This window comes from Hipposideros armiger, unplaced genomic scaffold, assembly GCF_001890085.2.
Source record: "Hipposideros armiger isolate ML-2016 unplaced genomic scaffold, ASM189008v1 scaffold_6, whole genome shotgun sequence".
In the NCBI taxonomy this organism is placed as follows: domain Eukaryota; kingdom Metazoa; phylum Chordata; class Mammalia; order Chiroptera; family Hipposideridae; genus Hipposideros; species Hipposideros armiger.
This window is the reverse complement of record NW_017731356.1, coordinates 4,720,440-4,735,712: the sequence shown is the minus strand read 5'-3', so window position 1 is coordinate 4,735,712 and position 15,273 is coordinate 4,720,440. Positions and strand designations below refer to the sequence as shown.

General features: G+C 40.7%; 1 protein-coding gene across 2 annotated transcripts in view; it reads right to left on the bottom strand.

The window, feature by feature from the left end:
* Nucleotides 1–6: 6 nt before the first annotated feature.
* KLHL20 (kelch like family member 20) overlaps nt 7–15,273 on the bottom strand; it is a 28,426-nt gene continuing 13,159 nt past the window's right edge. The window contains exons 6-12 of one of the 2 annotated variants that reach the window (XM_019648161.1): nt 13,239–13,354; nt 10,169–10,352; nt 9,331–9,474; nt 7,278–7,411; nt 6,239–6,447; nt 4,189–4,295; nt 7–1,522 (exon numbers count right to left, since the gene is read on the bottom strand). In XM_019648161.1, the coding sequence (XP_019503706.1) occupies nt 1,438–1,522; nt 4,189–4,295; nt 6,239–6,447; nt 7,278–7,411; nt 9,331–9,474; nt 10,169–10,352; nt 13,239–13,354 (979 nt within the window). In that variant the 3' untranslated portion in view covers nt 7–1,437. The remainder of the gene's footprint in view (nt 1,523–4,188; nt 4,296–6,238; nt 6,448–7,277; nt 7,412–9,330; nt 9,475–10,168; nt 10,353–13,238; nt 13,355–15,273) is intronic. The other variant, XM_019648169.1, reaches the window with a different exon arrangement.

Below are 15,273 nucleotides of genomic sequence, written 5' to 3'. Positions count from 1 at the left end.
ATTCTTATGGTAAGTACTATCTTTATTTAAAAAAGTTATACATGCTAGAAAAAGCATAAATGATACACGTAAACAATTGTTTACCAAATACTTATTTTTTTCCTTGTAAAGGTGCAAATGATTTTTAAATGTAAACACAAAAGTTGCCAAACATTTTTGTAGTGGGGGGAGGAGGACGGGAAAGGAGGTTATTCCTTTTGGTTGCGGATAAAGTCTTACTCAAAGATTTTCCTGCAAAATACATTGAAAACAATTGGTCTGTGAACACAATGACAAAAAAAATTTTAACCACTGAAATTTTTATCATGTTTTTCTTAGAACTTTTAAACTTTTCTCCTAAAAGTGCAATTTGAGAGAAGTAGGAACAGTGGCTTTATAGAATAAGGATAATGGCATATAGTTGTATAAAAGAACCAAGATATTATTAATAAAATGCCTCAATTGGTTTTATGCCCATTAGCATGTACTACTACAGGAACTGAAGGATTCATCCCTTGGAGGCTGGGATTACAGGTAAGCCTCAGCTTCAGCAGGCCTGAGCATCAAAGTGTAAATTGCATAACAGTATTCACTGCTGGGGAGAGGGCAGTTCTCCCTGCTGGTCCTTAGTAGCGGTAAGAAACGAGGAAGGAAAGTTGCTTCAGTCAGTCAGTAATGTTTTTGAGTAAAAACTTGCAGAGTTGCACATGATTCTATTGGGGATTCTCAAGACACTATCTGAGAATCATGGACTGTTTTTGTAGAGGCACTGAGCAGAGCTCTAGATCTAGCAGAAACTCTATAAAAACGTTATGAAAAAAAGACTTTACATACAACAGAAAACAAGGTCGTATGGAAGAAAACAAGATGCAAAGTTCCACTGATGAAAACTTTGAGTCCTGGTTTTACTGATTTAATTTTCTTTTTGAATTATACTATTTAAAATGAGATGCTTTTATTTTTTTTAGATTTTCAAGTCTTCTGATACTTAGTGCAAGAATGACAGCTAACTAATACACTTTGCATACCTATCTTTGTCACTGGTCCTTGTAAGTAGTGGAGTCATGTGGATGGAACACCTAGAAATAACTAGATCACAGATAGCCCTTCTCCCCTTATTAGCATTTTCAAACTTCATATCTTAAAAATAAAGTTTTACTGCTTGGAATTTGTCCTTTTTTTAGTGGGAGGAAGGCTTAAAAAAAAAAGAACCAACAGCAACAGAAAACAACCATGATAAATTAAAACCGAAAATAAATATTCTGCACAGAACTGAAAATGACTGTGCAAAGATGGCATCCTGCAGGCGAAGGACTTTCATTGTATCTGCATTTCCATTAGGTCGAGGCACCGGCAAAGAATAAAATTAGTTCTAGTGTTTTCTGGAGCTGTACAAAGCTCCAAAGTCAAAGCTCTCCAGAATACAGAGGAGCGTATACTCAATGGTCTTCTAGATGTTCACCATATATGCGATTCACAATGTGTCATTTTAATAACTCCTACACCACCCCCTAGCCGACGGTAATTCATCCCGCCATATAACCTGCAAAGAAAGAAACAAGATCAGATTTCTAACTGGAAAAAGCACTTTCTTCCATAACTAAGATGTTAATAAAACACGTTTCTATGTTTTATAGCACAAGTAATATTTTTAGCTTTCATACATCTCTTCCAAAGATTAGGGGCTGGAATTGGGCAGTGACAAGTAGAACTATTTCAGACATTGACTGAAATGCTCTCACAGGAGACCTGTAAGAATAAGAGTGTCATATCTACTTTTCACATCATAACTGTACGACTTTACACCTAGACTGACTTCCAGCAATTATACAGAATCGTATATTCTACATTGTGTCTAATTTTGACCCTGGCTATGATATTTTCCCTTTGCCTACAATTCATCAATTTATTTTTATCCTTTTGTATTCTTTAGAAGCCTCCTCAAACCCTTTATGGCACCAAACTGGAGGAGAGTAAATAAAGCCAGCATCTAGTTTGTGACATGTGAAGAACATCATCAAAATTAAGGATTTCCATGAAAAGAATATTAGACCCTCTGCCAGCTGTGAGGTAAAATTGGTTTTAGGTTGGGGATATGTAACTACAAATTTACAGTTCTCTCTCAACAGACAGTTACCTCTCAAAAGATGATCCTTAAGAATTTCATGAATATTAGTTGTTCACATATTAATTCTATTTAGTGACAGTTATTGAGAAACAAGTCCTTATGTGACTAAGTGGCAGAAGTAAATTTGTCTCTTAAATTGTGCTTCAATTCCCACTAAAAAAAGAAAGCTGTATATGGAAGAAAATATGCCACAAGAGGGAGGCTCCGATTCATGAAAATCTGCCATTATTTTCCCCTTACCTCTATTAGGTTTTCCTACAATGTTACCTTTCCAGTGAGGCCTTGCTGGACTCCCCCCCCCCCTTTTGCTATTCCCCAGAGCACTTCCAGCCCCTGGTATGGCACTGTCTCCCTCACTGTAATGTCAGCTCCAGGAGGGCTGGGAACCTTGTTTGTTCACTTTTGGATCTCCAGGGCCAAGAACACCCAGTGAATCTTTACTTAATGAACAAGGTTATGAAAATGTAATGGAGAAGCAAAAAGTGCTACAGTGCCATTAGTCTCACTTTAATATTGTGACCACTGAGCCACACAGAGCCATGAGAGATGCAGAATCCAAAGAAAGTCAGCTAAATATCTGTACAAGTTGTGGCTTTCCCAGAGATGAAGACGATAAAAAGAACTCAGTTGATTCATTATTTGAATCCTGATGAAAAATCTGGGTGGGTGGTTACAGACTCAAAATGAGAAAACGTGTACTTAGAATACAGCAGGAATGAACTGCGAGACTGCCCCTGCCCCGTTTGGAGTAGTGACTGTAACACAGACCTTGGCTTATCTTTCACGGTCATGAGAAAATCTTTCAGATCTCATGTCCAGCCTGACAGCTGGGGTTGATGTGCAACCTCAAACACTGAGATGGTACCCTAGATTTGTTTAGGCAAATAAGCCCAATTTACTGAGAAAGAAACCCCAAATTGCTTGGAAGGTAAAACTGTTCCTTAGAAGGCTAGTATTTAGCATCAGGTATGGATATGAAGTACACCAATCTCATTGATGTTTTGTATTAAGTTTGAGAATTAACTATATATTTAACATTTTAAGAGCTTTTAAGAACTTAAAATGTTAAATGAAGAGACTTTGGCATATTAAAGCATCTATCAGATTAGTTTTGTGAATCAAGTATAAAATATATGATTGAGTACAGATTTAGACCTATGATTTTAAGTTTAAAGGTTTAAGGAAATTTCACTAAATTTTTAAAAGTTTTTGAATACTTAAAATAACTGCAAGAGTCACCTGATTTATGTGAATTTATAAGATCTATATATTACATAGAAGGATTTATCAGACAATTAAAGATTTGAAAGCAAAGTAAAATTAACCCTATAAATATAGTTGAACATAATTCAACTCTTTTTTTTTTTTTTAAGCCGAGCCATCCTGCCACCTGTTGGCAGCTCAGTGGCAGCTCAGCTCGGGCCGGGACTCGAACCACTGTTGCTCAGAGCTCAAACTCTTGAGTGAGCTCTTAACCAACTGAGCCAGTCCTTAATTCAACTCTTAAATAAGATGTAACCTCCTCCTAAAAGTGTTAAAAATTTATTAGACTTTAAAATAGGATAATAATGTATTTAAGTAGATTTCCAAAGCACAAGGAAAAATTGGTTTTAAAATGAAATACTACTTTAAAAAAGTAACTGCAATTTGTTTTTCCTGGGCATAAAGCTGCCCACAAGAACACCAAAAAATTGTACTGCAGATGGAGAACCAAAGATCTAAGTTCTAATTCTAACTCTGTCACTACCTTGCTTAGGCAAGTCATTTTATTTCTTGGTGCCTTAGTTTCCTCAGCTTGCACATGATGGGTCTAGAGAGGAGATTTGTTTTTCCCCTTTTTTGCCATTTCTAATTATAAAACAGAAAAGTTACCGAAGAGAAGAATTTTGTAAGATGTCAGCCACTTTAGAGAAGGTACGTCAAAATAAGCCACCAAATATGGGTAACTTCAGCCCTCTTCTAAGTACCGCAGGAGGCGCTTCCCTGTGCTGACCATCCTGACCTTGGTGGTCATGGGCTGTCTCAAGCCCATGATTTTCCAGTCAGCAGTGAGGTGCTTTGCGACATAGCTGAAAGGTTACCTCCATGTATTGGCATCAGGATCGAAAACTTCAATCGTCTTCAAGTATGTGGTGCCATCAAAGCCACCTACAGCCATGAGCTGTCCGTTCACCACGGCCAGGCCAACCTACAGGACAAAACACAGGCCTGCTGAGGACACTGCCAATCACTGGGGTAATATAGACTGGTTCCCACATAAATCTCTTTAATAACAGGTAATTCTTTATGGCTTTACGTTCCGGTTTACTTGGTTTGTTGTGTTTGGTTTACTTGATTATTTAATACATTTTTATCTGTGTTACAGAGGGAAAAAGTAATGACAAAAATCTATGGGAACTATAAAATTAAATATTCAATTAGAATACTTACAAGATTTGAAAATATGTATTTCTTAAATTCTAGGAAAAGCCTTCACTGGGAATGAACAAGAACCCCCAAACTTCTTTCACTTCTTTTGGTATTTGCCTGTTTTAATCCACTATCTAAATTGCCACCTAAATTTTCCTTTTAAAATACAGATCTAACCATGCTGTCTCTTTCCTCTAAAAGCTTTCTAGGCCTCCCGACCACCTGAGGATAAGTTTAAAGTCCTAGGATGTCATTAAGGCCCTGCAGAAAGCCACACGAGCCCATGCTTTAGCCTCACCTCCTAATGCATCCTATCCTGCAGTAACACCAGGTGAACTGCTTGTCCCAGAAACTACCATCCATTTTTCACCTCTCCATACTTTTGCACATGTTGTTCCCTGGCTAGTGTTTCCTTTCCCCGTTCTAGAAAATATAATTCTTTCATGGCCCAGCTGACATGTGACTTTCTCTGGTAAGTCTCTTCACTGCCCCCAAAGCAGTAAGCACATCCTTCCATGTTCTCCTTTAATGCACAGGCCACTATAGGATTCGGTTTTTATAATTAGCTGTAAACATTTCATTTTCTTTCACTAAATTGGGAGCTCCTTGAGGAGAGGTATCATGTCATACTCATTTTTGCTTTCCCAGCACACAGTAAGCACTTAATATTTGCTAGTTGAGTGAAACTATAATCAACAGAATGTAGCACTGAAAACGGTGTGACTAAGAAGCTGTCGGTTACCGGTACTAAGGAACCATAGACATGTGAATGCTCTGACTGGCTGACCCAGCCAGGAGTGACCCCTGACCTGTGCAAGCCAGAATTCACTCCCTTACATCCTCAGATTAAGGAGTCTTCAGCTACTGCTGGGGCCTCCCACGTGCTGTCCTACATCGATGGACTCCTAATGGGATCAGTGGTTATGGGTTACATGTCACCTGAGCCAAACATCCTAGCATGGATGAATTCTGTACCCCGCCCTGGAAGTGTCTTGTAGTCACAGGTCACCAACCATGGTCTAAGGACAGCAGTTCTCAACCTGTGGGTCGCGACCCCTTTCACAGGGGTCGCCTAAGACCATCGGAAAACAAAAAGATATTTACATTATGATTCATAACAGTAGCAAAATTACAGTTATAGAGTAGCAACGAAAGTAATTTTATGGTTGGGGGTCACCGCAACATGAGGAACTGTATTAAGGGGTCGCAGCATTAGGAAGGTTGAGAACTGCTGGTCTAGGACATGACATAGGTCAGCTTGATCGGGTCTGTGCTGTAGGTGGGATAGACTCAGACCAGTTTGTGGAGACTGGTGGTGGGGTCAGGAGTTTCCGCCTAAACATTTATACTGGTGTGCCAATTTGGTGGGATATCACCTAGAAATGCCAGCAAACAATCTTTAGCTCTAGTAGGTAGGGATAAACATGGGTGATCATAGATAGGGTAGTAGGTAAGACGCAGGATGCCTTTCAGAGAAGCAACTCATACTAGACAAATCATAAAAAAATTCTCTAATTCAGGATGTGACTGGATATGCGATTTAACTGCTTGAGATAACAGCAATCAAAAGGAGTGAACTTTTTCCCCAGGACAAAAGCATCGGGCGGTTTTGCCTACGCAGCGCACTCTGCCCGTCCCAGCGTATCACGTCTGCAGGTCAGCGCTCTCCTGCACAGCGCCCTCCTCTCAGGCTTGTTTCTAGTGGGCAGTGGTTGCACTTACTCCACTACGGCGGGACGTCATAGCCACGACCGGAGACCACTGGTTCGTCCTGGGGTTGTATCTCTCAGCACTGCTGAGCTCTGTGGTGTCGTCCCTCCCGCCGACGGCGTAGATCATGTCCTGGTACACTGCACAGCCTAGGTGTTTCCTCCGGGTCCCCATGGGCGCGATGGTGTGCCACCTGTTCTCCTGAGGATTGTAGCGCTCCACTGCAGGGCGAGAAGGACCAGGGGTGACCATTCAGCCGTGTCCTCTCACCTCCACTTCTCTTCAGGACCACTAACTTGGTGGTAACATACATTCAGCAAGTCACCTGATCTTTGTTCTGAGGATGATTTGTGTGGCTTTGGACAGTCCCACCACACTCTCATCAGGGACTGGTCTCTCAGGAGTGGCAGGGTGGAGAGGGCATGCACTGCCATCAAGGTACTCAGCTCTAGTTCTGACTATGTGACTCATTAGCCAGGTGACTTATCTTTAAATGAGGGGATCTGTAAGCACCCCCTCGCACTGATAATTTCCTGTTGTGATCAGACAGCTCCTGGACTCTTGTCCTTCCTTGCCTGTATCCCTGCTGCATTCCCGCCACAGATGAGAAGACATTGGACAGTGACACTGATACGAATGCCACACTGGCAACATCCTAAGGCAGAAACATCCATCATCTCTAAAATAGAAAGCGCTAACACATAAACCACTTTTAGCTATAAGTTTTTATTTAGTCCTAGATTATAATATAGAGGTGGTTCTTTTCTTTTTAAAGAGAAATGGTTGAGGAGGAGAGAAATAATCATAGTAAGAAAACAGTTCTTTTATTCATTATAAATTCCCAGCAGCTTATAAAGCAGCAGGAGAAATAAATATTTTGCGAATATACTCAAAGCCTGTGGCTGCTTACGTTGCTGGGGGAAGAGCTAAGCGTTGCGCTCTCCTAGAAGGAAAATCATTTTCCTATTATAGGACAGCCCGCACTTCTAATACTTTTTGTAGGGGGACTGACTCTCCTAAGGAAAAGTCACTGACTTTGGAAGGCACTAACCTGTGTTGAGTGGCGACGTCCCATCAGAGCCACCTACGGCATACAAGAACCCTCCTAACACGGCCACGGCCACGCCCAGTCTCCTGGTGCTCATGGAAGCCACGCGTGTCCACTTATTCTCCTTTGGGTCATACCTGCAGCGAGAGGAACCAGAGGCTGCACGCATGTTTTTAGTGAGTGAAGCCTTCACAAGGTGTGCAGTCACGTCACAGATATGTTGGAGACGGACTTGCTATGGTCAAATGCAGTGAGAATCTAACACGTTACGTAGTTATTAGGAGAAAAAGCTCTTAGAATCGGTGCCTGTGTCGGTGAGAAGCTATCCTGCATACTGACTTGTGATGCTGGGGCTAGTACTCTTACTCTGCAAACTATATTTCTCCTCGCCACGCTGGCTCTCTATTAGATTCTGTGCGAGGGAGGACTGGATACTAGTACCCAGGGGAGGAAACGGGCTGTTCCTTTTTTGTTTGATGGTCAGCCTGGTCAGCGTTGACTCAGCAATGGCCCTTCACTCTATACCAGTTCATTGCCGTTTCTAGCCTTTTTCTGGCATGGCCCAAATCAGCCCTGTTGTGCCTCTCGAAGGTCTCAGTCACAGCTCTGTGGGGTCCCTCCTCTGAGCTCCTCAGATAGGAGTACCAGGCTTCAGGGAGTTCGGGTTCAGGTGTCTCACGTGGCTGCTGTGACACTGTAGCTGGGGCAGCAAGGCACTGCGGCAGCTGGCGGCTGGCTGGGCCTCTCTCCAGGTAGCCTTACATCTGTCCATGCGGTCTCTCCACACAGGCAAGTTCAGGCTTCCTCTCAGCATGGCCACCTCAGACAGCTCAGCACTTCAAAGGTGAGCGCCCCAAGCAATCCAAGTGAAAGAGGTGTCACCTTTTATGGCCTAGCCTCAAAGTCACATAGTGCTCCTTTGGCCATACTCGTAAGCCAGCCCAGATTCAGGGGGAGAAAACACAGACCCCCACCTCTCAACAGGAAGTGTCAAAGTCAAATGGTCTGAAGAGCACATGAGATGCAGGTATTGTTGTCATAGCTTTGGCAAATACAGTCTTCCAGAAGCAGCCAAGCAGGTGTGAGTCACAGCTGTTCAGGGCCCCCGTCCTCGGGTGCGCAGGGTCCGAGCTCTATGTGATGACTCCTCCAAGCTTCTCGGCTCCAACCTCTCATCTCCTTCCTTTGTTTTCCAGCCCTAGGGTTCCTCCAGTGACTTCAGTGTCCTCTGTTCATTTTTTTCAGCCCTTCAGTATCTGCTAGCCAATTTTTAAATATTAAATCCTTTCTACTAAAATAACTGGTATGGTTTCTGTTCTCTTTACTGGGGCCTAATTGATAAATTACTAGCTTTAAGAAACAAATAAGATAGTTACATTCTTCAACTTCAACATGGTAACCCAACTAGTCAATGCTATTTCAAAAATTCTGAAGAGTCACGAGCATTTCTTTTTAAAATGTGAGGATGAAATATGGTATGTTCTTACCAGTAATCACAGCACGTGAGACTCCAAAATCTAATCTCTAGGATAGAATAACAAAAACCTGATGGGGCAAGAAATTACGAACAGAATCTATTTCACCAAAATTAACTGATTTGTAAAAATACAAAGTAAACCTTAGCAGCTCACCTAGATTCCTCTAAGTACACTTCAAGAGTTAATGAGAGTCCACATATAAAATATATTTGAGGTCTTTATAAGATGTGCTAGACAAAGAATTAGTACTTCAATCAATTTTCTGGAAGAAGTCTAGGAAAAGTCATGCATTAAGTACACTCCAAGAACAGACTGCAGGAGTGGTATGCTTGGTATATAGAATGTAATTTAAAATACGATTCCAACACTTCAATGTTAGGCTCAATCAGTGTAATCCAGTTTAAAAAACCGGGTTGTATCTTTCATCTTCCTATACTTTAAGAACAGCTCAAAATGTTTTCCTTAAAGCCCCACGGGAAATCCACTAAATAGTGGATACCCTAGTGTCCTACATTGTTTCTTTTAAAGAGCCCTCTATATCCTTTTAAAAAATTGAAAATGACTTGAAAAAAAATCACCTCTCAACAATGTTGAGGCAAGACACGCCGTCCTGGCCCCCCACAGCATAGAGGAAGCCTCCAAGCACCGCCACGCCAACACTGGTCCTGCAGGTGCTGGTAGGGGCCACATCGCTGCTCCACTGGTTGGTTTTGGGGTCATACCTGCAGGGAATGTCAAGACCAGAGTTTCTGTTACACAAAGAGGGTTGGGCTATGCTTACATGTTCACTGACACATAATGTATACATTCTTTCTCCTATGTATGACTGATTAACAACTGAAGCTTATGAAAGGCTAATTTATGTTTTACTTTTTAAAATTCATTTGCACTTAAACGAGTTACATCTGACTATATTTGCTTTTGAAAATGTTTTCAGAATGTTATAAAGCTAAAGTTCCCTTTAAATTCCACCTGATTTCTGGTGTCGCCCCATTTTGATCTGGTGTATATCCTGCATTGTCAGTAAAATACTTTTCAATAGGTATATATCCACATACATATTTATATGCAAGCATGTTTTTGTTACATAAATAATACCACACAGCAGGCACTGTTTTCCAGGGAGAGAAGAACAGCATGCAGACCTGGAGGGAAAGAAGCAGGAAAGAGGGGCGCGCCCAAGGAACTGCAAGCATGTGGGGCCTGCAGTAGCATGTTTAGGGGACAGGGGTGTGCCAGGGGAGACAGACTGGGAAAACGGGCAGTCAGATCATAGAGGACTGGCATGTCACACTAAGTGGTCCAGGCTGCCACAGATGTAATGTTAAAGCAGCAAGTCACAGCTATTTCCTAATTAACATCCCAAACGAAACTATATGAACAGTAGAGAAAAGAACTTCCCATTGACCTACTTACCTTTCAACACTATTGAGATATGAGGATCCATCATGGCCCCCTACTGCATATAACAGGTCGTCCAGGACACTGACGCCAACTCCACATCTCCTCTTGCTCATGGAAGCCACCATTCGCCATTCGTTGGTTTGCGGGTCATATCGTTCAACACTGGAAATGGCATCTCCGCTGCACCAGCCACCAACTGGGAAGTAACGGAAATGGTCAGGAGGATACCTGTCCTAAAGCGTCGGTGTATTGCTCCCTGATCACCTTTGAGTTATGGCCAAATGTCTCTACGAGGAGATCAACACATGTTGACTTTTACTTGTTCCACTGGGATTGCTATAATCTTTCATTTTCTAAGTAAGTTAGTATTAGGCCCATTTTACAGAGGAGGGCAAGGATACCAATTCAGATCAAACTGGGGGGCAGTGTGGTATCTAATGTATAGGACCTTGAATTCAGTTAGAAAACGGGCTTGACTGTTGTCTCTGCTAAGCTCTGTGATCTTAGTGAAATCCTGTAAACCACCTTATTTGTAAAATAAGGAATAAACATTTTAAAGTAAAATAATACATATATGAAACTGTTTTCTAAGAGATAAAACACTACATCAGTGTAATGTGTAATTAAAAGCCGAAAGAAGAACCGTAACTCAGAACCCTGTTTTTTTGTTTGTTTTTACTGTATTAGGGGAGAGGGATTCTGGCTTTACTCATGATCCCTTTGTCCTCTTGTGACTCAAATAATACAAAATTTCTTATGATTTATGTTACAAAATATTTTGCTCTGTTTAATCTGTAGTCTGTACTGAATCTGAATTCTATTATTATCCAACATGACATTTAAGATCAGAAAATATTTTGAAGAAGTTCCATTTTTCATAAGCAATATTCAGAATAACAGGTTCAAACTGAGTTCCGCAAAGCTTCTCTGAGTTCTCCCTGAACAGAAGCGTGGTTACAGTAGACACATTTGATTTATTCTTTCAAACCGTCTCTATTTCAATCCAAAGAGCTAGATTCTAGAGCTTAAAAAGTGAAGTCTGAGGGTACTACAACTTAACCTCAAAACATCTGAAAACGAATGGTTTCTAGGGAGTCTCAATAACTTTCTGAGCCAGACTAAAATAGGAACAGTTTCCAACCTTCTAAATGGATTTGAAAATTCACTTCTTTATTTCATATCTCAATGTGCTGTATACATTTGATTTTATTATGGTTTCATTTAAAGCAGGGTATTCAACTCATACTAAATCACAGTAAGTTTTGTGTACATTAATTTGCTTAAATTTGGATTCTGTTCTAGGATATATGCCAGGAGTTTCAATATCAAAGAAAACATCTTAAATTCTAAAATAAAATCTGGCTGCAAATGTGAGGTATGAGCATTTGAGAGAAATCAAATAGTCTAATCATTAAACCTCAGACAGAATTTTATAAGGGAAGCCATTAAAACCAGCTTTTTATTGGATTACATGGATCTAAATCAAATTAGTATCACTTCATAAACTGTGTTCTTTGATACTAAAGAAAAACATAGGCCTTTAGGAAACCAGTGTGTAGCTAAGGAAAAATGTTGCTGAAAAGAGACACATAGTTTTATACATGTGACGTGTGGACTCTAAAAAGAATTACTTCAAAGACAGATTTGGTAAAAAAGAGTTACCTTAAAGAAGGCAACTTTCATAGAGTATCTGGAATCAGGATTATTGAACTGTGAACACTAAAAACACCCCAACAAAATGGAAAACAAGAGGACAAACCAGAAGATACTAACAGGAGTAAAATGCTCCTGAGTAAAAAACTACTGAGATTATAGATTTGATCTTAGGCTTCCAGGGTTTATTTCCACAGAATGATGAAGGAAAGAAGACCCAATTTTCCAAAGTTAAGTAAGAATTGGTACTTTGGCATTCCAAAGATAATGAAAACAAAATTGCAATAAAAACCAAAGCAATGGGGGAGACCACTTCATAGTCGGTGTAGAGGACTGACCACCGCACTGTATTTCTGAAGCTGATGTTGAATAATATTGTATGTCAACTGTAATTATATATACATATAGTCACGGGACATGGAGTAGAGAGTGGGAATGGAGTCAATGGAATTGTAATAGATAAGCATGATACCAGGGAGGGGAGGACAATAGATGGGGAGAGGGGGGTTGTTACTTTGAGAGGGTGAAAAGGATAACTATTGCATTGTTCTGTACACCTGAACTAACAATAAAAAACAAAAAAACAAAAAAAAAAACCCAAAGCAAAGTGTAGATCAAGTTCTACGCAGAGGCAGATGGGTCAAGATTTAAAATAATGTCTAAGGAATATCCGTCAAGAACGGAGTTCAGCTCCAGAGAGCATAAGGAAGAGCTGAGAAAGCAGGGAGAACCAATACCAGCTGTAAAGAAAAAGACCTAATGGCTTTTCTCTACAAATGAAAATGAAAACCTTTAATAATGTAAAAGAGATGGCAGAGGATTTAACTTTTTTCTTTATATTTTTCTGTGTGAATCAAAATTTCTATACTGTATGTGTATTCACTTCTGTAAGAAAAGCAAAACTGCTACTTAAGGTTATTTTTCATACACAATCTGACATTAGCAATCCATTACTGCTACTGGCATGTGCTCTCTGGGTTTCTTTCCCATTGATCACGATGGGTGGGTGATGATTCTCACTAGGCTTCCCCCGGGTCAACAGAGGCGGGGTGCACAGTAGGAACAAAATGACACGGCAGGTTGTCCTGGGCTCAGTTGAGCTTGGTAGAGCTAGGAAAGAGCGTTAAGCGTCTAGTGTAAGATACTGGTTTTTGACAGTACCATGTAATTCTGAGGCAACTTATACACTGATATATAAATTAATGCATGTGACTCATTTTAACAAGACAGTCAATGCGTGACGTTTATATAGAAATAGAGCCATCCTTTGGAGAATACCAGTGTTGATCATGAGTTAAGAGTCGAGCTATATGATAACTTATATGTGTTTCTTATGACAGTGCCTATCACAGTTGTCCAAAGGGCCACTCAAATGAATTTCTCTGATGGGAAAACACTCAATTTAGTCCCAGTACATTCAGATGCAAACCTGCAAAGAGTACTTCTCCACATCGGATAGGTTTCCGTGGTCTTGTCCTTGGTCCTTGCATTAGTGGTCGTTCTTGAGGCAGCAGGAGATAGTTTTTGGCCTCATCTACCAAGTCTCTGTGGAGGAAATTCTGCTTTTATTCTCAACGTCTAAATAACATTGTTTGTCAAGTCCCAGGACGGTTTAGGAATATGTGAGTTGGCAAAGAGAAAAGCATAAATCAAACCAAATCATGATGCCAACCATATTAAACGGGTCACACCCAGGAGAGCAACAATGACAGTCACACATGGAGTTGTGCATGGCTGGTGTGTTCATCACGACTGCAGATCTCTGCAGATTCAGCCTAAAGCTCAACATGCTGGGGGTCCACACTAACTTAGGGGAAACTAACATTACAACTCAGTTACCAGCCGGCAAAGTTACTGCTTTCTGATAAATTCTATTAGAGTCTGCAGGATTGGGGCAAAGGAGCACATCAGCCATGGCCCTAGGACTTGCTGGATTAATTCAAGTACCCAAACTAGCTAAACAATTGTCTGCTAAAATGAAACACTGTGCCATCATTTAATGCTGATTTGCTATCTGGTACTGTCTGAATGGTGTCCTCTCCACAAGTCTACTGAGGATGAACAAAATGTTTCTCTATTAAGGTATTTTATGAGAAGAACCTAGTAACTATGCCTGTTAAATACAATATCCTAATGCAAACTATTTACGTATGTCCTTATTTCACTTGAGTTCTTTGCCTGAAGTGGTCCCTGATTAGTTGTCTGTTACTGTGTTCTCTCTCAATTCTAGAAGTATTTCCTAAGCTACACTCTATTTTTATTTCTCTAGTTATTTTGTTACAAAGAGTAATTTATTCCTGCTGGATCAGTCCTCAGGCATGACCCAATAATGCAGTTCCAATATATTGCTTTGCTAAGGCCCCGTCTAAGTTTATTTATCTTAAAAACAAAAACAAACAAAACCCAAAAAAATCCCCAAACTGATGACCAAGTTTTTTCTTAAAAACAAAGACTGTGATCTCCTAATAGCTGGTGTCTATTGAAGTTGTTCAGGGGTTCCTAGAAAGAGTACTATAGCGCTAATACTTAGCAAACTAACACAAAATTAACGGTAACGACGACAACAGCACTCAGAGCCGTGCGCTAGCCCCGGTCTTCAGGGACTAGCTCATCAATGCCCATCACAGCCCTATGCAGTAGGAGCTGTTACTATCCCAGCTTTACAGATGAAGGAACGAGCAGAAAGAAAAAGGAACTTGCCTAAGGTCGCACAGCTAGTAAATGATGAGGTCAGTATAGACGGAAGGGGCTCCTTTTAAAAGTGACCTTGTGCTCACCTTTACTTCCTGCATCGGAATCAGTACAATCTGATTTCTGTTTTATGCAGGAGGGGCACCTTTGTATTGTTTCTTCGGATTTCAGCGGCCATCATTCCTATGGTTATCCTCCCGCTGTTATAAATATTTTGGGGGGAAACTGCCATTTGTCTGTTTTTTCAATTTAACAGGTAAACATCTAAAGCTGCTCTGACATCTGTTAGCGGGACAGACTTGGGGTTACAGAAGAAATGCAAAGGCGGCTCCATGTCCTTCCCGGGTCCTACAGATTCCTGACTTTAGAACAAGCTTCTTCCGTCGCTAAGCGAGACCCACAGGTCAGTGCAGTTTAAGGGGCTCTGAGTACTGACATGCTCTTCCATTTTTATGTATGGAACATGCTAGGAAAAAAATGGTTAAAAACACCATGTGGTTTTAGATTTGAACCTAAATCTTAAAATCTGTCAAATTGGGAAAAGTAATTTATTAAATTTTATAAATATTACAGAGATAGCCCAATGAAGTAGGTGTTCTGTTTGTTTGCTTGCTCTGTAAAAGCACTTAAGAGTTTCTTTCAATCAAGAAACATGAAACTGAGCTCTACTGGAAATCTTCCCACAGTCCCTGCAGAGCATGGGAGACCTTCACCCCTGTCCACAATCCTGGAGAGCAAGGCTGGCCTTGTCCCTAACCGGGCATATGTGATGG